Source organism: Temnothorax curvispinosus, unplaced genomic scaffold, assembly GCF_003070985.1.
Source record: "Temnothorax curvispinosus isolate PA1 unplaced genomic scaffold, ASM307098v1 QBEX01013138.1, whole genome shotgun sequence".
In the NCBI taxonomy this organism is placed as follows: Eukaryota; Metazoa; Arthropoda; class Insecta; order Hymenoptera; family Formicidae; genus Temnothorax; species Temnothorax curvispinosus.
The window spans coordinates 1,031,442-1,058,597 of NW_020222918.1; the positions used below are offsets into that span (position 1 = coordinate 1,031,442).

A 27,156-nucleotide genomic window follows, 5' to 3' on the forward strand; every position below is an offset into this window, starting at 1 on the left:
CGGAAAAGTGAAATAGTAATATAATTCTTTCGATAAATAAAATAATTTGATCTGCTGAATAAACGAAATTTGGTTGCGTGAAAGTTTTATCCCCTGTCATGTGAGATATAAAGTAATAGGGAATAAAAGTTTTTAAAAACTCCCGTTTTATTGAAATATAGAAAAGTTTACTAACAATTATATTCTACATCATTTTGGGTAAAATCAACTGCCACTTTAAATCGGGCGTCGGATTTTATTTGGCAAACGGAGGATAGAAACATAGAAAAGCATAGAGAACCCTTGATGGACCAATTTCTTACGTAAACTCGAGGCTGAACCGGTTAAATCGCTTTTTCATTGCGAACAGTCGTTATCTCTACTCACGTGTCATTATTGGAAAAACGTGTCATTATTGACGACGACGACAACGACGACGACGGCGGTGGCGGCGACGACAATGACGACGATTACCCGAAGGTCCCTCGAAAGTCTCCGAGAGTAGCGATCAACTTGTCGCGATCGCAAGGTGGCCGCTTTTTAAGGTCGAGGTCTAACGATGGTGAATCGCCGCGGACACGCACGACAACGGCTCTATGCACGGCATAACAAGTGCGGCTTTAGCGGCAATCAAATTCAAGCTGCATCCTCGCTAACGAATGCCGCTGACAAAAGGATCGGATAAGATCCGTCGAGTTTCCCGCAATCAGCTGCCTTTTCTCCTCGCACGCGTGCAATGGCTCTTCAAGGTTTCCCCATATTTTATGATAGGAGAACGTGTTTATCCGTAATCACACGCAGGCTGTGTGCGTGAGCCTTTGATCCTAGCGTTCTCCGACAACCAAAGTAAAATGATAAACTACTCTAGCTCCAGCACACAATTCGTTTATGTTAATATAAAATTAGAATTCCAACGTGCATTTAGGTATGAAAAGTATGTAAATACTTATGAAACCTTTAACTTCCCGGCGCGTGTACTTGACCCACTTTGCCGCACTGATCGATGTCATCACGATGTCATTACCGAAGTTGACGAAACCCGTCGACTTCGTCTCTCCTTCGGTAAAATCTTTAGAACTAGTTTTCCATGGGATTAAACATAACTTCTTAATCCGCGCACGTTTGAGTGATTTTGTATTAGTTTGCAAGTGACATATTAGATTCCGTTAAATTTCCATCTTACGATAACTAAGTTACCATGAAGATGTATTTCGAATTAATGTTCAAAGAAGGATATATGTTGAGTTTGAACTATCCATTACTAAGAAACGACCTGTAAAATTTCCCAGTGCGGTAACGAGCAGTCAAAGGACGTTCCAACAAACGATTCCATTAATATAAAATGCCTGCAATTATCATTATTACGTCAGTTATCGTCGATTGACACCAAGATTTCAATTTCTTCCGTTTCGAAATAATTTTTCACAACTGTTGGTCTGAATTTGTTCGATCATCATCCTTTCGATTGGTCAAATTCGCCTTATGACTCGAATAGCCTACTAATGACAGAGACACGTAGCTAGAATCGTTAATACTGGCGAGCCATGGGTCACCATAGAAAACGTTATGCCTGACCTTGCTAGGAAATTAATCGACACGTCGCGGTTGACAGCTTTATTTATTATCGGCGAAATATTACCCTTTTGTTAAAAAAAATTCTTTTTTACAAATAGGGAATAGTGAGAGAGGCAATCGGAACCACGCGCGGTAATTATTGCGCAATCAATGTATAGTCAATAAGATAAAATATATTAGTCAATACATATTCGGACGTTTCGACACTTTCTTTCTGTCATCTTCAGCGTGTAAACAAAATTAATATACATGAAAATTACAAACGATATAAGATTAACGGTCAAAAGATCCATAATGATATTTGGTACTTTGAACAAACGAATAACGCATTTTTCAGCCTGCGTGTAATAATATATCTTTTTTACAATTGATTTATAGCAGTCGTTGCGAATCCTTTTTGTAAATTCTGATAAAATTCAAAATGACATCTAGTTGAATTTTTTAAAGATTAATAAATTGCTTTACATAGTTTTTATAATGAAAGTTTTTGTCATAAATCACGTTAAACACATGTTTTATTAACGAATACATTTCTTTGAACGTTAATTATTGAGAAACCGCACTGAGAGAAATATGTAAGTGAACTGTCTGATTGTTTATCTATGGAGTAAAAATAATATAAATAACGCTCGTAATAGTATATCAAGTAATATAAGTAACGGCGTATCCTTTTTTTTTTTCAGAATTTATCTCTTCAAGTATTTACGAAGAAATCATTCACCTCGAGCACATAATATTATATATATATGTATATGTACATTACGCAATGTACATTAGACATTTCGTAATATGGCCTTTTCTTTCCTGAGGTTGCGAAGATATCTCCGTAATCTGCTGATCCATTTTATTATCGATATACACACTCAGATTTATTGATAAGTATCGCAAGATAAGGAGTTCGCATTGCACGGATATGCAATTTTCAGTAGCGTGTGAAACGAGATCCCGTCGAAGGCGGATTACACAAAAGAACTACTCAAAAGAATGAGGAGTCGTGGCCATATAAAATCGTGTAACTTACGAATTTGTTCAACAACGATTAAAAATAAAGATGATCAGCAACTGTCAGTATTATGGCACGAAAAACAGCACTTAAAGGCACCATGAAAGATTGTACAGTTTTGAGGAAACGATGTCGCGATGTCAGTTATAATACCGGTTCGACGATTTCTTCAATGGCTCGCCTGTCACATTTATTCCACGTGACTTCGCGTGTCACTGCTCCAACTTTTCGATTCATTATTCATTGTAGTTGGAAGATAATGCCAAGGTTACACGAAGATTAAGCCGACTCTACCGAGGTGACGTTGTGGAGACTTCTAAAAGTCGTCTTAATCTTGAAAATGGTCCGTTGAATTTTCGCATTAAGCAGATTGGATGTCGAACATGTTGAACTGATGGAGAATGGTTACGTTTTTGACGGGGCTGTCGATAGGACTCTGTCAAACGCGGGGATTAAATGTATAGCCCCAGCTTTAGCGGGCGTTTACACGCATCGTTAGGAGGAGTCACGTACGCCTAAGTTAAATGCAGCTAAATACAAGCAAACATAGGCCGCGCGTTGTAAGCGATTTGCGTGCGCGTTCGCTTAGGCGAATCTACCCTCTGTATGCCCGCGTAAACAACCCCCCAGAAGCCGCGGTCCACATCGACTGCAAGACTAATAAAGTGATCAAACCGCGGTCGGGCGTTTATTGACATGTGCAATTTACTGTCAGACATTACGAAACGGCCGAAATGCAATAGCTGCGAAGCAGGACAGCGCGTAAGCTGTTACGTATTCGATGCGTTTTGCGATACAATTTTCCAATCATTAAAAATGTTATCGCGTGGGTCGACGGAAATTCCTTAATAAGAATGCCCTTATAAATTGACAAAGTAGCCAGAAGTGTAGTCAGAAACTTTATAGAATAAAAATATTAGTTATTTACTTCACGTATTATACTTCAACTTTTCTCAATATCGATCGTGAAAGAATTTTTCTCATAATCATTTCCTTCATTTGTTCGAGAAAACTTTCCGTTGCGATATCTCAGCAATGCGAGCCGCGTCGTTCGTTTCTTCGCGTATTTTTTCGTTCCGGAGAGACTCACGCTTCCACGTCGATAAGACGTACGAGCGCGAATCTCCCGTAAATATCCTCGCGACACACGCGTACCTACGGCGTCCTGAGCGACACAATTTACACGACTCGCTAGAAGGTGTCCTGACGGTATATTTTGAAAAAAAATTCTTTTGATCTTGTGATGTTGAAGCGACACGGTGTTAATTACAGATACGACTATTCAGCTTTCCGCTCAGTGGTGCTCGCATAGAGAAAAAGGGTTTTAACTTTTACACTTTCTTTAAAAAAAAATAATTTTTTAGAGAGGACAATTTTCTAAATAAAAGAAATTTACTTACTTTATATTCATAAGATATAAGCAAATGCATTTATTATAATATCATAAAACTTGATAATTTTATATGTTTAAATCGTTATATAGTTGTTGATGCATAAGGAAGTTTTATCATATTATTGTTCTTCTTGGCCTTTTGTCTCTTCGCAAAATCCTTCTGAGGCACGACATGATGCAGCGATGCGACGATTCCGTTAACTCCGCTCGTTTACTGACGCGGACGTCGATCGTAAATTATTACGGCACAATGATTACCGTCTTCGAAGCAAGATTACTTTTAATCTACAAGGAAAACCAGAGTAGAAATCGCATGACTCGACGGTAGGTCTCCGTTCCTTAATGGTCACTTAGAGTTTATTAATTCTTCGATGATACGCAAGTATTTGATCGACGACGCACGCGGAAAGGTTCATCGATTACCGCGACGGCGATCATTGTTCCGCGTGACGGGGAACCTCGTCAGGAGGAATCTCCCAGGAAATCGGATGTAACGATACGCCGAAAGCTTGAAAGACTGAAGATTGAAATTTCCGCACGTTAATTCGATATCCAACGTGCCAAACAACTGCGCTTTGCAATTTAAATGAAACGCCAGTGAGGGCATCCGCGCCGTACTGAATTATGTCTATATAATCAAATATTCATTTTCGTTTACATAATCATGAAGTCATACGGATCGTCCATATGTTTCATATGGTCGCGTGGTCACGTTATATTACATGACAATTAAGCAAACATCGAGACGGGCATTTCGCGCTTCACGAAATGCTATGCAAATGTATTCGGTATTACCAATTATCGCGATTTCACCGATATGTGGTACACGGTTTACTACCGATGTTCATATATACCTGTCTTGATTATATTTTTATTACTCGCAGTCCTGCCACGCGGCTAAAGCGACTGATAAACTGCCGGGAATTAACCCTTCTGCTACCGGGGAGGTAATTAAATTAACATAGAGCAACCTTTTTCTCCATCGTGCTTTAATTAATAATTAAAAAAACCTTTCGTTGCCGTATTGTGGCGCGTGTGAATAGAAAATTTATCCATTTGAAACTTAAAACACGCGGCTGAAAGGCTACGCCGTTTCATTTTAGCGTGTAATATAACAACACAATGCATATAATAACGATGATAATCACCTGCGCGTGTGATTTTATTTTGCCTTTAAATAATTATAGTTAAATCCAAAATCCATGCGCGATATTAAGATCAGCGAAAAACCGTTTTTCATGGCGCAGGAACATTATACCTGTATGTGGAATATTACACACGCTGGGAATAATTAATAATATTAATAAAATAAAGTTTTGAGAGAGAGAGAGAGAGAGAGAGAGAGAGTGAGAGAGAAAGCGAGAAGGGATGTACCACACGTTATGTCGATGTAAATTCGACGCTTTTCCCTGCGATCGGAAGGCGACGCGACGCGACATCACGCAAGATGCACCGGTCGCCCGTGCAGCGACTTCGTAAACCTTTCTCTCGCCGGGAGAAACTCGTAATAGGATAAGTTTCCGAGGGTGTGCCTTTCCTAAACAGGTTTTTGAAAGTTCGAGACAACCGAGGCTACAACGATCGCCCCGTACCTGAATTTTCATCGCAAGCTCCGCGCCGCGCCAACTTTTGTCGCGCGTTCCAGATTTGTGGATGCGAAGCCTCGGAAGACATACGAATTGCAGAAAGGGATACGTCGACCGGTTCTCTCCCTTTCCCCCCTTCCCTTCTCCCGTTCGCAAAGTAGTTGGTTAACTTCTTTCCGCGAACGTTGTATCGAACTTGAAAATATGCGTTGGTCAAGACTATGCTTAGAGAGCGCGTTTTACCTCTAACTACTTTCGCAAAGAAAAAGAGGTTTTTTGTTCGAGAAAAGTTTCCTCCATTTTCTGGCAGATATTCTTTCCGCAGTAATCGAGCCCTCAGCTGCCTGCCAATACTAATACGCGTCGAAACGGGTTATTATATGTTTATTTTTATTGTATTACTAATTATTTTATTATTACTAATATAATATTATAATTATTACACAGTTATTATAATTATATATTTTCTTTATCGTTCTTTTCTTTGCAGAAAAATCGCCTTGGTTATCATACTTACCAGAGCAGGTCTGGATCTCGATCCAACCGCTCTGAAAAGATTAAAAGTCACCGTACCGAAGCTGGGCTTGATACCGTGGGTGGTGGAAGCTACGGTGGTCGCTACGTTGACGAAATACCTCTTGGATTTGCCCTGGGTGTGGGGTTTTCTCCTCGGAAGCGTCATAGCAGCTGTCTCGCCAGCCGTAGTAGTGCCCTGCCTGTTCAGGCTACGTAGCAAGGGCTACGGAGTCGCCAAGGTAAGGCCGCTTATTCTCTCGGCCCTTTGTTGGAATATTTGAATATTCACCCGTCGCGAGATCTCTCTTGCCTTTCATTCGTAAGAACGATCATAAGTCTTCTGGAACTAATTTCGCCCGACTCCCGTACATTAGGTAGTAAAATAGATTTATACTAGATCTAGAATAAGCGGATGATAAATGGCGGAGTTAACATAATTTTCCCTTAAGAATAATTAAGATTTACTACCGTCCAAAGACGTTTATCGACGCGCCGTTATTTTCTCTCTTTTCTCCAATCTTACGATACGGCAATATATTTTTCTACCGCATCTGTTTCGCAAATGCAATTATAATTCTATCGGTGCCTGCGATTATAAAATTTATGCGGAGAGGAAATTGAAGGGAACAGGGCTCTGGAAGCGTTTAAAAAGGTAAATATCACTCTCTATATATTTACATGGATCGGGGGGACGGTGCCATGGTATCGCGAGTCGTTAAATTAATATTTAATCGTAATTGCCCGAGTAATTGGATTACGTCGCGGTTCATGTTTTATATTAATCGAATACGCGAGCAAAGCGAATTTATGTAGCAGCCCCCATACACGCCCGCCCATGTTTGACGCGCTCGACATTAGCGTATTAGACGGGTTTCCATGTTAATGAACGCAACGCGAGAGTAATTAAATTTCTTTCGTTCCGTTATATATGCCGGCATAACGATAACCGTGAAACGTTTCAGCCGGGGTTGAATATCGTTCTTGCGAAAGTGATTTCGCAAATCCGCCTACGGCACGATATTTCGCATGCCTCGCTTCGCGAATCGCCGAATCAAGATTATTTAAACCGATCGGTGGTCATCCCGCTGCACGCAATCGCACGTGACTTTCCTTCTCGATCGATCTAATTACGAGCGCGTCGGAAGAGACCGCACGGAGAGAATCACGCGAATTTGCAAAATGCTCGAGACGCGCAGCAGAGCGTAAAGGGCGACTCGATGATACAAGAAAGGGCCGGGGTCTGCGCGCAGCAGAATAAAGACGAGTCGGAGGGAAACGTACCGGACTTAAATAATTCAGTTTGGAAAATGGAGCGGAAGACGCTTGAAGAGTACAAAGACCATTGCGGTGAATGCGATATTCATGAGCCGAAAGATCCGGACGATACTTCTTCATTTGGCGGCACGTAATGCAATGCGGCGGCCGGAGGGGGACGGTCCCGACGTGATGCCGTAAACGCGGAATCCGCGGTCAGAGCCCCTTTCCCCCCTGATGCCCGTCGGCCGCGAAATCGGGGATTCTTATCGCGTCGCGGACGGAAAAGTCTCACGACGAGACGTTGACCGATCGTTGGTTGTGCAAGCTTACGAGCATCCTACGAATATCCGCAAGCACCCACGGGGGCACGGGTTCGTGATGAGCGGGGTGAAGGGGGCGACGGGGGAAACTCGAACGCTGACCTCCTCCGCTGATCTCGCGCTTGCGATCGTGTGCCGCGATCTATTAGATGTCTTCCTCCTCTTTCTCTCTTTCTCCCCCCGTGTGTAACTAGTCCAACTCCGAGAATCGCGATAGTCGGCGGACTTAAATCCCTGAACGAGCTATCGTGACACCGATAACACTGCCCGGGCCCGCGCCAGAATCGTGCTCGAGTGTCGTCAACCATTCTCAATAGAGCCCCGTCCGGTTCTCTCTTTCTCTTCGATTCTTTCAGAACCCGGCGTCTTTGTTTCATAAGACCTTAAATATCTTGATCTTCTCCTCGCGGATTATTTTTCTAGGTCGACTGACAATCCCGCTGGCATTCTTTTAAGAGATTTTCGGATGGATCGCTTTCGAGATTTAAACCATACCGTTGATTATTCCGCAGAATAAATGGACATGTGTGGGTTTCCGTGTTTATACTCTCTCGCATCTGAAATTATACAATGCACGGCATTGTATAATATTTATTTAGTAAACGAATAATTTTCGCGTTGTAATTAAACGAAGAACATTGAAAATAAACGAATAAATGAAGAATATCATAAATAAATAGAATCTAATTATTTCTTTCTCTATTTCCTCCGTTTATTATTTATTCTATTGTGAAAGTCGCAAAACGCAAACGTGACGCAAAACATCGTTGTTCGTAAAATGAAACAACGGTGTACCGAACCGGTCTTCGAAACTGTGTCATTACAAATAAGAGAACAGAAAAGTTTTATTCGTTCTAATGAACACCAAGTTAGAAAGAGCTGATTTTTCTTTCCTCCTTGCAGCTTTTCTTTTTCGTTAGCCTCCGGCATCGCTCTATCGCCCGTCTTACTTCCGGAAAAAGATTCTTTTTGGTCTATCTGTACATTCGTGCAGGCGTTTCTTAATCACTTTGAAGTCGCTCGAAATCTGTTCGTTCCACAAGTGTGGCGATAAAAAATTCTCATTAACGAACTGCATGTAAACCGAATCCCGTGTCTTAAAGTGGACACTTTAGTCGTCTGAAATGCTTTCTTTTCTCGTTTGTCTTTTTTTTTAACGTAACTGTTTCACGAAAGTCTCCCCGCTGTTAAATGTAATGTTACGTAGAAATCCACGACTGAATAATATAACGTAACGCACTGAATTCTAAATATATTCACATTATTAATAAATCGCTAAATGGTCAATGTTTATTCGTGGCTGTTTCTGTACACAGTTGTGCATAATGCAGTCTGTTATGAAATGATATTCCGCGTTGATATCGCTCGGTATCGGAATCCGATTCCGTCGTTCTCCCGTTTGCAGGCACGATTATCACTAATACGAATCTTTTGCGACATGCGCCGTCGGTCCCATTTCGATCGTATAGGTACGTAAACAAAATTTTGACGTAACATCAATTTTCTTAACGAGCGGTGATATGTTTTCCAGGGCATCCCGACGCTGATCATCGCCGTAGCTGGAATCGACGATGCGGCGTCCGTGGCGGTTTTCGGTATCGTGAAGAGCGTCATGTTTTCTCACGACGCGTTGTGGTACCAGATTCTTCAGGGGCCCATCGCGATTATCGGCGGTCTGGGATTCGGCATCATGTGGGGCTGGTTGGCCAAATACGTGCCGGAAAAGGGCGACGTAAGTATTACGCAATGAGAATTACGATTCTGCGAACCACGTTTTCTGCGGGCGCGACGCGCGAACGAAAATTTTTATGAGGGAGAGAGAAAGAGAAAAATTACTTACTCTCGAGCGTATCGGACATCGGAGAGGCGCGAAGAGACGTGGAGTCTCTGCGCCGTGCCGCAGATGCGTTTTGAACGTTCTCTTTAAATTGCAACCTTATAGCCACCGTTCGCAAGTTATGACAGCCGCGGTGCGGAAAAACGTGCCTTCGAGAAAAAGCGGGTTAAAGTTTGCAATATATGTAACACAGCGGCCTGTATATTTTCTGCTACCCTCGAAATTTTCCCACTGTTCGATTCTTAAAGCACGCGTGCCAGAAATACGAAAAATATTATTTTAAAAAATAACAGTGATAATGATAAATCTTTTCAAAATTTCAAAAAACAGAAACGTCCTCTTAGTCGCTTCGTCATGCCGTAGAAATCGTCCGTGAAATTAACGTACTTTACTTTATGATCGTTACGTACATATGGGTCGCCTGATTCCGCGAGATCGCAAATTGACTGTTCCAGCGCGAGGTATAAGAATAAAGGGGTTGCGGCGGAAATAGGGTCAACCAGCGGGGAGTCGTTCACCCCACACCGCGCCGCGCGATGAATCTCTCTCGCGCCCGCACTAGATTTCGCTACATACCGCGAAAGCACTCGCGGGGATCGAGCACATGAGCGAAAATCCGAATAAATCTACTATCGCCGGATAAATCCACTTATGCGGTTATCGTCTGGCCGTGAAAATCCTGTAAACACTTTATGAATTGTGTACCGGAGATCGGTGTACCAGAGATTCCCGCATCCGCAAACCGCCGAGTATCTTTCGGCGGCAAAAACGTTTACATTTTCTCGCTCGACGGCGCTTCAAACGAGTTTAATCGTGTTGGAAATTACTAGAAATGTTCCGAAGGATCTTAAATTCTCTCTTTAATAAAAATAGAACACTTCTTCGGGATATTATTTCTCAAGTGTCTTTGCTTTTCCCCGTATTGCGTGGAAATCGCCATTTACTTTTTTAAAATCTCAAAGTTATTTGAAACGTCTGTTTATACTCAGAGATACGCGTTCATATTTAATGTAAAAATCGAGAGGTTTATAATTAGCGTAACTGCCTTGCGCAAATAGAGCCGTCCTGGATAAGTTGTTATAATTGAAGGATGCCCAAAGTTAGAATTGGTTCTCGATTGGAAAATAACGACGTGACTATAAAAATAACGCTCTTTTAATCTTTTTGAAAGCAGAATTTTTTGAAACAATACGTTTATTTTCCGACGATATACATCCGTTATTTGAACGGGAATCGTCATCAGCGATCATCCGGCGATTCCTCCATTGATCGCGAAAAATTTGAAATTCAATTCAATTTGCCCGGGTACCTCGGGAGGCTTTAGGAACGTCGATGAACTAAATGTTGGCGCGGATTCGACGAAGAAGTCGTCGGGTACTTGGTTACTGCATCGCCACCTCATCGTATCTAAAGTATCGTTCACGTGAGGATTAGCGCCGTTGCACTGCGGCGGTGGTTGCAGCATTCTTAGCTCACTGTAACCTGATTTATCCGGTTTCGGATAAACTTAAACTGTTACAACGTGCACTAGGTCAAGAGGATGTATTTTCAGAGGAATGCATTTAAAGCCGCCGCTTTGTTCGCAAATGCTAGTTAAATCTTACTTGTTTGCTAAGTTTACATCGCTTTGCCAAACGCTCCCTTGGCATGGGATCCCTCGGGTATTACGAGATATTTAAAATTAATTTCTCTTAATTTGCGACTTCCATTATACTTATTTTAATAGTTCTTGTAAGTTATAAAAAAGTTCGTGCTCTTTTCTTTTTATCGCTGTTTGAACATTCAGAGCGCATTACAAGCTTATATACCTTATATATCAACTTGATGTTGTTGCCCAACTACACCATTTACTCTTACATGTATCAAGCGTGTATATGTCAAAGGAAGGAGGCCATATTTCGAAACTTATCTTTCGTAATGAAATCAATAAATCACTTCGTAATCGTGATGCAGCGCTTTCCATTAGGTCCTAACGCTTCGTTTATGTGCTAATGTTGTAGCCCTTCATGGTGCCTCTAAGAGTGCTGATGTTACTCGGGGGTGGCCTGCTGGCGGTTTTCGGCAGCGAGGCAATCGAGCTCGGCGGTGCCGGGCCGCTTGCGGTCGTGGCTGCAGCTTTCGTCAGCTGTTACTTTTGGCAGCAAGAAGGCTGGGACGTGGATGATGTAAGTATACATTTTTAATGTGTACGTCATAAAATTTATACGAGTTTAATCCGATGAATAAGTGATCGAAAAGAAATTCACATGCGAATTCCACGCGTACATACATATATTAAAAAATAATTTCAACTTTTACAGAACACATATTGAATTTCTGAATTATTCTCGTGAACGCTGACAGGCTTTGACGATTTAACGGATAAAAAGCAATGTTAAATGATTAAATAATTCGAGATAACGGATAACGTTGACGTTCGAGGATATTTTGAATTTCGCAATTCCCGTCTAAGTGCAAGGGATATTAAATATTTAATCTCTCGGCGGAAGAAAGGGGTGTAAGGGGGGAAGAGAGGTGTCGCGCAGTTTCGCTTTCCTGGCCCAATAACTCGAATCTCGTGAAATATTCAGGTCGACGTATCGTCGTCACTATTCGTCGGGGTGCGGATTGGGAGTCAACTGGCTCGTTCGTATTTCCGCATCGCGTCGCATTCCCCGCTGTCGGCGGTGGCGGTGGCGGCGGCGACACGTTCTTTCGCACACGTTTCGTGACATGACTGTAACCAGCATCTGTCGATATTACCGCCGTATGATATGCACGTCGTATGTTGCACGCCGGCATAATTTATCCCGGCTAGATTAATTACTACGGAACAATCGCGCGACAAGGCGGTGACAGTAAAATGCCTTTTTGCCTCAAATAATGAAATAATTTATTCTGATAAAGCACTTCTCTTTCCCGATACGTATACGGTTAAATATAAATTACATTCCATCGTCCTTTTTCAAGATTCATCCGGCTAGATTTGATTAAACATAATTACATGTACAGGTACAGGTAATTATCTTCGAATAACACGATTAATTGGTTATTGAAAACCGTGTTATTCGAGACTGTATTAGGATTCGTACAATTTTGGGGGTCACGTTCCGTGCTATTGGAAAAACAGTGCGAGAGTTACCTGTATACCTGTAAAAATTATTGATAGGAAACTAAATTGTTTTTTAAGAACCCAAAATTTAATAATTAATTAATTAATTAATTAAATATTATCTCTAATTAAATTTTAATATTATTTACTTAACGCTGTATACGAAAAGTTATGTAAAAAAACATTTGTGTTACTTATAATTTTCTTGTATCTGCGGGGCATACCACATGCATTATCCGGAAATTGCATGGAATTAAATTAAATAAATCAATATCGACGAGATTTCCTACGCACCACAGGCTCGTGTAAACAATAGCGGTAAATACGAGCTTGCACACCACGTGAACTCTGGATATTCTGCATTTCCATGCAACGCTGGAAGATTTCCATATCCCGATATCGAGAGCGCATGGACAATGCGAGATATCATCGCCGAATACCGAATCGGCTCTCCTTTAGAGGAAAATTTGTGGAAAATGTCATTGTATTCGCGGCGTTTTAACATCTATCGTTGCGCATCTCGGCAAATCGAATTAAATTGCCGCTGTTATTGTCCTTTTATTTCATTCATTGAATATCACTCTTCCGGAATTTAAATATAAAGAAAATAAATAAAACAGTATAATTGGCTTATTTATAGAAAATTCTAACAAATGGAATTCAGATTCAATCAATGTGAATTTGCAATAAAATTTGTACGTCCACTAAGCCCGTGTGATCGTAGCCGTGTACATGTGTCTTTTTTTTTTTTTTTTTTTTTTTTTTGCAGAATCCAGTGGCCACATCTTTCGAGATCTTCTGGATGATATTTGAGCCGATCTTGTTCGGCGTTACCGGCACGCAGATCAAGATCAACGAGCTCGAAGGAAAAACCGTCTACCTCGGACTAGGCTGTTTGGTTGCCGGTATCGTCATCCGTATCGGAGCGACGGTACTGGTCGGGATTGGTTCCAAGCTCAATCTCAAGGAGAAGGTGTTCATCGCTCTATCCTGGATGGCTAAGGCGACTGTGCAGGCGGCCCTGGGGCCCGTCACCCTCGACGAGGTCGACAAGAACGATCAGCAGCAGGTCGAGTACGCCGAGACGGTGCTGATGATGTGCGTGCTCTCGGTACTTCTGACCGCGCCGGCGGGTGCCATCATCATCTCGCTCTCAGGACCGAAGCTGCTGACGAAGACCACCGCGCCGGTCACCCCGCCGGAAGCTTGGAAGACGCGCAGACCGTCGATGCGCGACATCTCGATCATCAATGAGGACCCGGACCTCGAGGAGACCGCGAACGAGAGGAAGCCCTGACAGTCGCATTTAATTCGCATTCAGACTATTCAGAGCCAAGTTAGTAGGAGTCCGCCCTCATTCCTCGGCGTCCTGAGAGTGCCTAAACGTGCCTTATTTTAGCTATCCGAAACACGACTTAACGATCATAGGCTTAATGTCTATCCGATCACTGGTGAGATATTATCAACTTGATTTAATGTTAGCTGACTTATATCTATAGCTAATGGTTGAAAATGAAGTAATAATAGCGATATCTCAGCGATGTCGTAGCTGGAACTTTTATCCTGAGTTATGCGCGGAGAGGAGATTTTATTCAACCTGAACGTTAAATCGTCGATATCGTTATACTTTAAATGAAGAAGCGATCGAACTTTTAAGCGATGATCCTAACCCATGCAACAATTTTTCGTATGAAATGAGAGGACGATCGACGATTGGCTGCATCTTGCATATCCGTACAATAATGCAAAATTGAAGGATTGCGTTTATTTAAGGATTTTATGTTCTTATAGGATTTGGGAATCCGTAAGTCGATAAATTGAGAATTTCATGGATGCCGTGATCTTGGAACTTATTATACTACACGCGCGCGCGTGCAACTTGTTGACGAATTTATAATTGTTATAATTATTTTTATTATAATTATAATTGTATATCTTATTATACATAATCATAATTATAATAATATCAATTTCTTTTCTTGATCACTCTATTTTTAAGCACGGAATCTATTAGCAAGACGCTGCGAATGTCTTTTATTACACTTACGTATGTTGTTTTAATGAATTCCTTGCCGATATTGACCCTGATGGTGTTTTTAAACAAGAAGAGAGACTGTGCTACGGGGGAGGTATCTATGTGCTAGTAATAATTTTATCGATAACACGTAGCAGTTTTATTGATTCACTTGTTATTCAACATTAACTTTTACGGGTAATTTATGTTTATTCCTTGCGGAAGCAAATCGTTCGTTTAAACGACAGGTTACCATGTGACACACGAAGACATTTTTGTAATATGTACCAACGAGAGACTCGATTGTGCGCTGGTTTGCTAATACAATATTAAGTGATTTTGGAAGCTCTATGAGTGATTGATTTATAGGTATTGGCCGTATGACGGACTTTATGATTTTAAGCGTGCGTTTATGTCGGAAAGAAGTGAATCGCATGAGTCTGGCATTAGAATCGTCGGCTACAAAGTTATGCCACGTAATATCTTACAATTAATCTTTTTTGAGAAGTTTTTTCAGTGAAAGGAGAAAAGCGAGTTGAAGTCTTGTAGTGTGAGAGTTTATTCTCGACGGAAGCGCGCGTCTAAGAATACGTCCTGGATACATTCTCGACGCATCCTACATAGTGTAAACAGATATATATTGTTGATATGTTGTTGCAAGAAATCATTTTAAACTTCATTTGAATATACATTTAAAATAAAAGCAGATTTTGCTATCTGTGGAGTTTTTAATATTTATTTGATTCCTATCGATTGTTATCGAGAAAAATAATTAATTGCCATAACAGCAGGTGCGGCAGATAAAATGCATTATTGTAATATTCACACTCGAGAAGATATTGAAACGTGTTTTAAAATTTCTGAGAAGAAAAATTTAACGTTTTAATAATTTATAATGTTGTTTGATTTGTCTATTATTAAGTTTATAAAAGCAGCTCGGTCTGAAGAATATCTCTTAAAATGCATTATGTAAATCAACAAATCTCCTGCATTCGTATCAAAGTATTTTCTTAACATAAATATACAAGCGCAAAAGTACATCAGGAACCATTCAATGTTTAAACAATAACACTTTAGTCACTTTATATACATACGTTTTTCAACTTTACCTATCGTAAAGTCATGCCTAACTTATGCGTCATACGCGTGTAGTAACATGCAAAGATATTCATAATTTGTGGCGATTAAAGTTAATCTAACCTTTGGTATCTTTAGTGACATTTTCTGGCGTAATTGGTGCAAGATAAATGTAACATTCGTAAAAGTTCGGCGATATAGAACCTTATCATTTTCAGAACTTCTTAGCAGATATTTCTGAGAGCCAAGAATGGCAATAATCATGAATAGGTCCACTACCGAAATACGGACTAATATGAAAGGAAGCTTTATACTATCGTGCGTTCTACATCAAGCTCTATTCATATCCGTATTTGCGTGCCGCTAAATCGTCCAATTAAATACAATTATTCTTCCTGTCAGTTGTCAACCCACCCGTTATCAAGAGAATAATAAAATCATGCCAGAGTAGCAAATTAATCTTGTTTGAAATATAATTCATAACGATGAGCAAAGGTTATTACGTATCTCGTTATTACGTTATTAATTACTTTATTATATAAAATATGCTAACTATTGAATACAGTTTACTTAATAAAATATTGGACAGGACAGGAAGATTTTTATTTATTCTAGCTGACAGGAGTATAAGATAATCACAAATTGGACGTGACTCGAATAACACGCGAGAATATATGCAAAGAGAAAGACATAAGTTATTCATTCTAAATAGCCTCAATTTTTACCTTATGGCGTCGAATTAATTGCGAACGTAGTCGTTAACGTACTGCTACTCGCGCTTTTCCTGACTCTATAAGGATCGTGCAAAGTCGTGGTCGCGTTGCACGTCGGTTTCTTTGGGTTCGCATTCAATCCCAATCGTCTGCGAAGCGCTTGATACACGCGACTCTTCAAGACGAAGAGAATGAAAATCAGCAGACCTTGAAGGCAATTGAAGACGTCGCTCGTGTAGAAGAACACGTGATGCCACTGCTCGTAGTCTACATATTTTATCAGGAAGAACGATACCACCTCGCAAATCCAGGACATCCCCATGACGATGAACAGTTTGACGTTCATGACAAATCTATCGGAAAGTTATAGATAAAATCCTTTTTTTTTTTCGTAAAACAGAATTTAACATAAAAATATTAATGAAGAATACAGATAAAGCAGTGATCAAGTTTGAGAGAAATCCTAGCTATATTTCTAATTCCTTGAATTTGCTGATACAAAAAAAAAACACAAAAAAATTCATTGGAAATTAGTAGAGATGAAGTTCTTATCGTTAGTATGTAACTGGACCGAGCTATATTGATCGTATTTAAAAAGTATAGCCGCGGCTAACTAACCGACTCCTTTAACCGAAGTCCATACATAAACTAAACGCGCTCATGAATACGCACGATTTTATTATCGCATTTCTCGTTTCAGTTTTAAATAGAAAGTGATTTTCACGTGTTTGCGTAGGTTGAATGATTTCGAGGAAGGACGCTCCAACGAAGGCGATAAAATCGACGTCGAAAATTCCAAAATGACGCGCTGGCTCGAAATTTACGCGCGCCAACCGCAAGTTTATTGCCAAAGTATCTTTTTTCGTTTAAAATTATCTCTGAAAACGAAAAGAAAATCGAAAAACGAAAAAAAATCCTTGTTTTTGCTGAGCTGACGCGTAAACACTCACCTTCTCCTGTCGGAACGAAATCGCTTGTTTCTGGGATCCATGGGGTCCGTAGTTACCCTTTTTATTTCCGCTTTCACCTTATTACAATGCGTAGACGTGAGAATAAAAAATATCACGTTGGATATCAACATAATCGTCACCGGTCCAATGAAGAAAGTTAATTCTCCGTACGAATTCCGTCTTTCTGTAACATTTGATTCAAATATTAAAAAAAAAAAAAACATTTAATTGAAATATTTAAAATATGTCACGCTATACGCGCAGAAAATTGTAACGTAAAAATGAAAGTGTTGTTTTTCCCCGAATTTGTATCATTTAATTAATTTGTTTTATTAATACTTTTAAAACCAATTTTACGCGCTTTATTGTACAGATTTATTGTACAGATATAAGAGACTGAATTAAAAAATGTAATTCAGTAATAGTCTTAGGCTCCAGTGACTTTACTTTCACTTTGAATCGTAAAGACTGTTTGTTGAGAATTTTTCTTATTTGACCGTTATCGAGGGCAATTACTGACGATATTAAATGATACTTATTACGCGGGCAGTTAGTTTAATTGCATTTTATATATCGAGGAGCAATGATGCTTGAATTTGCTCTAGCACGATCAATACGGTTGCTCGAGAAAGTTTTTAATTATCGGATAATTGCGGCACGACGATAGAAAGAAAACTTTACGTTTGCCTTCTCCTCAATACGGTCAACTTTGAATGCCAAATGAATTTTCTGACTGCAATTCATCTTGTACCAATTCTCAACTTCATCTATTTCCAATGTATAAATTATAATAGCAAGGAGGCACGGAGAAATAACCAACGGCTCCGCCAAGTCTTTCATTATCCGAGAAGTCGATAATCCTTCCAAGAATTCCGTAATTAGCGTTGACAAATTTGCATTACATCATCTCAGACAACAGTTATCGGGTTGTAAGTGACTCACGTGTAAACCAACAGCCACTATTGCCAATATTGGGCTGCAGATAGTCCGGCAGGATATCCGTGCTGTCGGCAACGATGGCGAGGATTGACACCAGGAAGGAGAGGCCCCACGCATATAAACAATATAACAGAAATCTTTTCCTATGCTCGGCGGCCTTCGTAAACGTACTGCCGCGCAAAACTCTGCGGGAGAAGATAAACTATCGTTACCTTATTTATTAAGATCGAGAATTGACAAATTGCGACGCATATTGTTGAAAGTGACGTGATCAGCGATGTACATCGGAGAACATGTTAATCTATAAAATTCCAATATCCATTCCAAGTGTGCTTTTAATATTAATCGAAAGACGAACGAGGAAAATTAAAATTGACGATGAGACACACGCGAGTGACACTTAAACGTTAAAAAGAATCGAGACAGACAATCCGATTCATCAAGATAAATTTGTTTTTAATTCGAGGAAGTCAATTTGGGGGCCAGCTGTAAAATTCCGTGAATGCCGCATGAATATCACATGATTTACTTTTCGATCCGCGGGGAATGAACGTCGTGAAAAAAAATACGTAAGGAGCGGACTCGTGGAAATTCCCGATTGAAAGAACGCCAAGTTAGCCAGCATTAAGACATACCGCGCCGGGCAATGAGCATCGTCGCCACGCGATGTGTGGGAATCTATTTTCTCCGTATATTTACAAATCCCGCCCAGCTAGAATAGCGCCTTGAACACACAAACGTTCGTAACCGGCGAGAAACGACAGACGAGATACGTCCAGTTCCGATCGAGCAATCGTCAGGTCGCTCTTGGATAGGGCACAATATGTCCCGAAGTTATTTCTTTCTTTAATAAAAATTCGCGGGGATTTGTTCTCGATGTGATTTATTTTCTCAAGATATTATGTTGATACTTGTACTTCGTTGAGGCTTCCTCGATATTACAACGTTAATCTGCTAAAAAAACCGCGAATTAAAAATATTCAATAAAAAGTAATTTCTTTTTCTGGAAGTTACAGATTCCTCGATTTAAACTGCCCGTAAACTGAACTTTCCCGCGTGTTATGTATATTAGTATCGGCGCTATATAAAACGCGTTGAGTCATTTCAGTGTTTAATGTTTGGCAGTGTATATTTCTTTTACGTGCCGATGTACGTAGAACACAATGAATTCATGGAGAGGCGTATAGGAACGCTTACAATGATCGGAGGGTTAATGAGAACGACACGAGACATGTCGGTGAAACATTCTATGGAAGGTCAATTGAGACAATTGAGATAAAGTCGAGATAATCATCGGATGAATGAGAAAATGCTATTTTGCGCGATGGCAAACCTCATAAGATTATCAAAAAGGATCGACAAATTCATTGAGTAATCATCAAAGAGAGACGACTATCGATTTTCTGCCCGGGAAAATTATTGCGCCGCATTTACCCAATGTCCTCGACTGTCTCACTTGATCCGATCGCGTATGACTTACCCAAAGGTCCACCATATGTCGAAGCACATGACGTTAAGCCAGGAAAACGCCGATAGAAAAGAAAAAAGCGCGGTGTAAGCTGGAAAAACACGTTTTTTTGTTTCGTTTTTTTAACGTCGTTCGTATACGAAGATTTCCTAAGCACGTTCGCGTATACGTAACAAACCTAAGGCTTTGCACGTCGTCGTACTTCGTTCCTCGGTCTCGTCACCGGGCGTGATCCAAGTGATGATGGGCAAGCAGGTGAAGGCCAGAAGGAGGCTGCTCACGTGGCACATGAGCGTTTTCCCGTGAAGATTCTGCAGACTCGGCAGGCACACGTACACCAGCAGGGTCATCAGCAGGAAGGCGCAGCTGGTGATCTGCAGGGCGGTGTTCATCCGGAACCTGTCAGCGCCGCAGCGAGAAATGCATTTCACCTTTCATATTTCGCAGAAGGTGTTGTACACGATGCGCGACACTTTTATCCGACGCTCGTAAGATTGACCCCGTCCCGACGTTATTTTCATCAATTTCATAGACATTGATAAACGCTTCCCTTTGCGCCGCGTTATACCAGGCGAAATGTTTTACATTGTTTACAACCCTCCCGAATATCGGGCATCGTCTATTGTGCGGTGAGCGCCGGTATGCCACGTTTGTTTGACTTCGCGAAGTTTAAACAAATCAAGCCTGCCGAGTTTCGCCAAATTTGACAGAATTTGCGGTGGGAGAGATGAGAGCCTGAATGCATACAGAGATGCTCTAGCACGGGTACATCAATAGAAATCCAATGCAACGCGTTCGCTACTTTAATTCCTAGAAACTCAAACACAAACTTGTATTTTTCTGAAAAAACTTTCGCGATATTACAAAGCGTTTCGGCAATATTCAACGCGATATCTTTGTTCGGTTAAAAGTACCAAGATAACATGGTTAAAAGTGAAGCTGATTAGAAGCTAGCAAAGATACATGAATGTAATTATTATACAGTTATCGAGTAATATATTTTACAATTTAAGAAAAATAGAAATAATGTACCTTACTGAGACCTCCTTTAGTGCTGGACTGTCGAAACATATGAATAAGTGGAAGTTGTGATCGAATTCCGATTTGTTGTAAAAGATGTCCATGCAATAGTTGTTCTGGTCGTAGAACGCATAATCTTCGACAAAAACGTGTCCCTCTGACGTCAGCAACCATTCTTCTTCTCTTGGATCCGTGGGGTACATGCCATATTTACACGGCTTCCCAATCAAGACTCCGTAGTCTAAGCAATTAAAGGGGAAACTTATTAACTCCGTTTCTCCGTGCATATAGGATTGCCGTCGACAACTTGTTGCAATTGTTATTCATTTATCAATGGATTTTAAATAAAAGATTAAAGTTTTTTCTTAGAAAGCAATAAGGAGCGTTAAAATATCTCATTAAGAAGAACCTCTGGTCGTGTCGAAGGCGGACGATTTCGTTTGACTAACAGCATTTGCGAGGGCCACGTGAAACTCGGTCGGTTCGCCGGGTACAGCGAGTTTATTACATCCCTGGGCGTAAAAAAACTCGTTTTCGGCGCAGCACTTTCTAATACAGGCGTTCCCATCACAGAATTCCGGGTCTCTGCAGACACGCGCTACCAATGTTCGATCCGATTCAGAATCCGGCGTCATGTCGAGGCAAGCGTTATCCTCGGTAACCGAAAGTTCCTCTTTGACGAAGCTATTCTTGAACGTTGGAACCATCACCTGTCGAGTAATTCGATTCATCTGACGTTGTTTTAATTCACCCCGTCCAGAAGGTAACTAAAGTATTGCTTTTGTAAATTATTTTATAATTAATTATTGTCAAATCTATGAAAAGAAGACAATTAATTAATTTCCAGTGAATTATGCTTTAATAGATATTTATAATCACAAAAATTAAAAATTAATCTTAGTTTCGCTTATTTTATAATTATTCATTGTTTACTTGTTTGACAAATTTAAATTAGATACTCGAAATAATAATTCATGGATGTAAGGATGTGTAACCGTAAGAAATCATCTTAGAAGTTTCAATTTTGCCTTGCTCACCGTATATGTACCGTTCCGCAAGAAGACATCGTTTTCGTCAATCTCATAGTCAACGATCGGCCCTTTGCACGTGGGCGGACCTTCGGTAGCTATCGTCACAAGATCTGCGTCATCCGACCCATTTCTCAAAAACGCTACGAGACTCTCTGATTCACTTAATCGAGACACGCATGCTTTCGTGCGGCTGTCGAATATCGTATCGCGAGGGCAACATTTTCTGACGTATGCGAGCTGCGGAAAGGATGCGTTAATCGCTTTCACCCGTCGATCTTTGTTCGACCGACAATGAACGACTATTACGGTGCTCTCTCCATTTACTTGGTCGTGAAGTATCTCGAGGCAAGCCGGCACCTACAAAAAGTTTATCAAACTGATAAACAGGGGCTATTTTTTTTAACGACGCTGTACAACTTGCCACTTGACATAATCAATTATATAATTGGGACAGTATACTCCGATTGTATCACGCGGCGAAAATAGCTATCATAAAAATACCATTGAGCGAAACTCTAAAGTGTGGAAGTATGTTATTTTTTCTAAATTCTAAACGATGTAATTGGATACGTGAATCAAGGAAGCTTTTGATCATTTTCCTATCTATTTTTGAAGAAAACTGAACGTTTAACACGAAATCTTTTTATTATTTAAATTTCTTCTACTTTCTCAAACAAATAAAAATTTACGTAAATGTATTTCTACTTATATTTATTTACTGTTATAATTTTCATTACATTATTACAGCTTTGAGAAAAAATGCGACGCACCCAAATATACTCGCGCAAATTAAAGGAGTGGTTAATATTTGAGGGAGTGGTTGGTAAAGATTAAGAATTAGCGAAACAAAAGGAATTAGTACAATTTACATAATTAATTTACATAATTAGATAAAAAGTACTATTTAATTATAAAAGACCGTATTTTCTGCTCTATCATAAATTTTTGTTATACATTCTACTAGAAACGTAGTGTTTTTCTTTTTACTCGATCCTTTATTGAAGACTCTGGCAATTTTCTCGTTAAGTACCAAGATATCGCGGTCTTTTATCTTAACGATAAAAATGAAGGAGATCAAAGAAGAATTAAAGACAAATGAGAAGTATTACTTTATTGAAAGAGAAATTGTATTTTCTGTTTTATGTATGTTATAATAAGTTTTTATTTTATATTCTTATTAGAGAAACACATTTTTCTTTCTATCTTTTTATTGAAGACACTTGACTTCTACCTCGTCAAGCGTCAAAATATCGTGGTCTTTTATCTTAAAAGTAAAAATAAAAAATATTAATACAAAATTTAACAAAATGAAGCGTTACTTTACTGAAAAAATTGTATCTTTTGCTTTATCGAGTTTTCTGTCATACATTTTTATTAGAAATCATCCTATTAGAAAGCGCTTCTCTTTCTATTTCCTCATCGAAGACGTCTTCTATCTCGTCAAGTACCAAGACATCGCGGTTATAGATAAAGAAGATTAATTCAATCATCACTCAATTTACCTCTAAGAAATTGTTGGAATCGAGATCGCCGAACGACGTTGTCACAAGATCTTCGGGTTCGTCGCACTGAGGAATTCCTTGGTGCTTCACGGTGGTGTTCCATTGGTGAACGTAAAGCTCTATCACGTTTCTCGGTTTTGAAACGCACTCTACGGTGGAATAGCCCGAGAAGATCTCTCCTGGCGGGCAACATTTCGCCAGGTGCGATTCCGACGACACTCCTGTCGAGGATAACACTAGACCGAGCAAAACTAACTTTGTCGTGGACATTGTGACGTAAAATATAATTACTCGTTTATCCAACGCAAACGATCTCTCCTTATTATTATCCCTTCTCCGGACATCGCTCTACGTTACGTTCCAAATTGCTACTCCTCGATTCGTCACTTCCGTCACCTTGCAGCTATATATTTCAAAGCTGCGGCTCTATTTTTATTTTATACTCGCGTCTCTTTTTTTTCTCTGTATATTTTATTTCAGTTTCTGTAAAAATAGAATTCACGTGTCGCCGATTAACACGTGCGATCGTCGGTTTTCTTTTCCCTTCTTCAGAAAGAACCTCTTCTTGGAAAGACTTTCCCTTCTGCTCTCAGATTATTTTAAATCGTATTTAAACCAGTTCCTTTAAGTGATTAAATCCGTCTTATGAAGGTTTGAAAGTTTCACGACACAATTAAATAAATACTTGCTTGCACTTGTTTCCACTTCTTCGTTCGACTTGTATCTCGACTTTCCTTTGTCTTAAGTTGCGTTTACGCCAGCTGATTCAAGTTCGGACAGTTGGCGTCCATATGAATGCTATTAAACACACGGGAAGAACGGAAATAGTTGCTATCCATTTAATGACAGCTTGAATTATTACCCTTCTGTTTGTGAATCAGCCTGTGTAGGAATTTACACTGTTACTGTTTTAAGTAAGTTTATACAATGTCGATCAAATTATAATTGCACGTAATTATTAAATTTTTAAAATCAAGGTTTATTTATTTCTTCAAGATTTATTTATTTCTTTAAAATGAAGAGATCGTCAGTGTTTATAAATTATAACACTTTTATCAGTCGAATCTTCGTGTATGTATATGTCTCTTCTTAAATCCACTTATTTCATTAATCTGCGGAAAATCTGCATATAAAAAAGAATCTATTTAACGTATCGCAGTAAAAAAACGAGCAGTTCTTAATCAAATCACTTATTTGCACTTAATTAAAAAGTTGCAATCTCGCTCGTCCGATTCTCTCTTTATTCACCGATCATTTTGTCTTTCACGAGTGAAGTTAAACGAAGAATCGCTCGTGCACTTCCTCATCCGTGCGCTCGATCAAATTATCGTGTTGTCACTGCAAATAATCAAGGACACTCCCGTTCGATCAATTTTACAGCATTGCGAGATCCTGTTCGAATAAGGTACGTCGCTATCTTAACGTGATTATCCTTCGGCATTCGCATCTCGCATCGTTTCTCGCGAGGCAGCGTGCGGCGAACGCGAACGCGCGGCTGAAACTGCCGTTCACACGCGCTGTTCGGCGCGACGCGGCCGAACAGATCAACGCGAAAAAGCGAGAAGAGAGACGCTTCAGCTGTAACGTTTAGACATAACACCGGATGCACCGAGAAACGCCCGCGTGAAGAAGATAATACCACTTCCACGAGCGGTCTCTCTTCCTCTTTTATTCGCGCCTCTTCTTCTTGTTCTATACTCTCTCTCTCTCTCTCTCTCTTTTTTCATTCCTTCTCTTTTTGGTCATCTCGTTCATTTACTCACTTACACATATAGAGTCTCCCTCCATTTTTCATTTCTTTTTTCCTTTACGGTACCCTACTACTACTACTACTATTTATTTATTTTTTTTAAGGATTCCTCAGATTCCTCGAGTTTCCACTTGTCGTCTGTCTACTTAGCGTGCCCTCGGAAAGATCTTGGACCATTATATAGCTTGAGAGATTTCCTGAGATTCCTTCGACGTTGTCTCGACAAAATGTTTCTATTTTATGTTCCGCCGTGAAATATTTGTGACATTTTTGATAACTGTTATTATTTTTAAGATGCTTTTAACGACGAACTATTGTTTCTTTCTCGTGGATGTAATAAATAAATGATAACGTTACTCCAGTATGTCTAAAATATACCGTACTTAACATTAAAAAATTTGTAACAATAAATGGAAACAATTATAAAGACAAAATGTCAAATAGAAAGAAGAAATTTAGAAGACACAAAATTGTTTAAATTTAATTGAAAAACAAATTATTTTTCCAATATATCTTCTTCTAAATAAAATATCGATATATAATTAAGTTTTTAATGTTTCTGTTGTTCTTAAAACAGAAAAAAATTTACTATCATATAAAAATTTATCCTAATTTATTCTAACATTTCATAAAGAATTAAATTAATTATTACTGTTAATTAGAAGACTTAAAGTAAAGGCAGCTAAGAAAAAATGTAAAATCTCTTGAATCTCTGATTCCTGATATTTCAAGCATAATATATTTATATAATTCCACACAATAAGAATTATTCTAGCTATAATTTTAATTTTTACTTTTTAATAAAAATAATTTATAGCAAAGGTCTGGCCGAATGCCGAATTTCTAGTAAAAAGTTTAAGAAATTGATATAGCTTTTCTGTTGTCGATCAAACTCCAACTTTTAATTTATTCAACGATATATTATAACTTATCAGATAATATCTGCTGTATTGTTGTATTTCGTTAACATAGACAGAATTATTAACGTTTTGTCTGATACATAAAAAGCGATGTAATTAATCTCCCTTCTATCCATTCACAACAAAATAACAGGTATTTAATTCCAGCAATTATCTGAATCATATTAAACAATCACAAAGCATTTAGTAAAAGCTGCTTTTTTTATTAAACGCAGCACTGTCATAGAATACATCATCTTATTGTCACATGAGTTTTTTTTATCCATAACAATTTAAGCATCATCAAAATATACGCCGTTAAGAATAATATCTAACATGGGGAATGATTATTTTAGTCGAAGCTTATATTTAAGACCGTTTTTAGTATAATCTTAAGATGTTATGAACCAATCACAGAGCCGTATTAGCATCTTAAGACATTACCTAAGACGATCTTGAAACAAGTACGGATTATGAATATTGATCAATAGACGGAGAGTAAGGCTGATATTTCATATGTCGTACGACAAATTTTTTAAGTACGTTAATTGGCTACAAAATAGAGAAGTTCTCGAGTTTCTAGAAATCCTCTATCTTATAGCCAATCAATATGTTTAAAAAATTTGTCATACGGCAAATGAAATATTACCCTAAGCCTGCGGGGGTACATAGGCCTGTTCTTTTTACCTGAACTTCTTGCACGATTCATATTTTATCTTTTTCTTTTCACGTTGGAGAGAAAAAGAGAAAAGATGAACTGTGGAAGAGGTTCAAGTAACGAGAACAGACTTAATGACAACGCAAAGAAAATAACAGGCGAACTCAACGTGATGTGAATCTTTTAAATACAAATACAATTAAAATGCTTACCACTATATTTTAATTATAGAAATCCTATAGAAGACTTCTTGAATTTTAATAATTTTCTCAGATTGTATATGCTACGTTTAAATTATATATATATATATATATATATATATATATATATATACATATATATATTTTTTTAATAGTAATTAAGGTGCAGCAATTTAGAGGACACAAATAAATATTGGCTGGACGAAGAAGATACAAAGTGTAGATTCTGCAAGACTTAGAGCATTATATAAGCGAGTGCAATATCACAAGTATGTGGTTTGAGAATCTAGGTAGGAATAACAAAGAAATATTAATGAACATATGCGATGATAAATTTAGAATAGAAAAGGGAAAGGTGTTAAATAGATTATGGAAAAG

The 27,156-nt window shown here is 39.1% G+C and overlaps 2 protein-coding genes across 5 annotated transcripts in view; one reads left to right on the forward strand and one right to left on the reverse strand.

The window, feature by feature from the left end:
- LOC112463366 (sodium/hydrogen exchanger 9B2) overlaps positions 1 to 15,287 on the forward strand; it is a 34,910-nt gene extending 19,623 nt beyond the window's left edge. For all 3 annotated transcript variants that reach the window (XM_025029746.1, XM_025029747.1, XM_025029745.1), the window contains 4 exons: positions 6,027 to 6,291; positions 9,161 to 9,361; positions 11,467 to 11,631; positions 13,327 to 15,287. In XM_025029746.1, the coding sequence (XP_024885514.1) occupies positions 6,027 to 6,291; positions 9,161 to 9,361; positions 11,467 to 11,631; positions 13,327 to 13,854 (1,159 nt within the window). In that variant the 3' untranslated portion in view covers positions 13,855 to 15,287. The remainder of the gene's footprint in view (positions 1 to 6,026; positions 6,292 to 9,160; positions 9,362 to 11,466; positions 11,632 to 13,326) is intronic.
- Positions 15,288 to 15,761: 474 nt separating this feature from the next.
- LOC112463365 (G-protein coupled receptor Mth2-like) lies at positions 15,762 to 24,754 on the reverse strand. Of its 2 annotated transcripts, XM_025029743.1 has the most exons (10): positions 24,520 to 24,754; positions 23,272 to 24,394; positions 21,776 to 22,126; positions 21,148 to 21,448; positions 20,751 to 20,979; positions 19,897 to 20,117; positions 19,731 to 19,809; positions 18,254 to 18,435; positions 17,312 to 17,495; positions 15,762 to 16,714 (listed from the first exon to the last, which is right to left on the reverse strand). In XM_025029743.1, exons 2-10 carry the CDS (start codon positions 23,539 to 23,541, stop codon positions 16,375 to 16,377), a joined length of 2,157 nt encoding a protein of 718 aa, XP_024885511.1. In that variant the 5' UTR covers positions 23,542 to 24,394; positions 24,520 to 24,754; the 3' UTR covers positions 15,762 to 16,374. The 2 variants fall into 2 exon arrangements, with proteins under 2 accessions (XP_024885511.1, XP_024885510.1); XM_025029742.1 differs by having other exon boundaries at positions 23,272 to 24,754.
- Between the last annotated feature and the right edge of the window lie 2,402 nt (positions 24,755 to 27,156).

What these genes read in the sequence shown, in the direction of transcription:
- LOC112463365 (XM_025029743.1), bottom strand. Translation starts at nt 23,541, where the DNA reads ATGTCCACGACAAAGTTAGTTTTGCTCGGTCTAGTGTTATCCTCGACA. An exon ending in ATTCCAACAATTTCTTAGAG is followed by an intron (nt 22,127 to 23,271) that starts GTAAATTGAGTG and finishes AACTTTTTGTAG; the next exon opens with GTGCCGGCTTGCCTCGAGAT. An exon ending in TAGTGGCTGTTGGTTTACAC is followed by an intron (nt 17,496 to 18,253) that starts GTGAGTCACTTA and finishes CAAATGTTACAG; the next exon opens with AAAGACGGAATTCGTACGGA.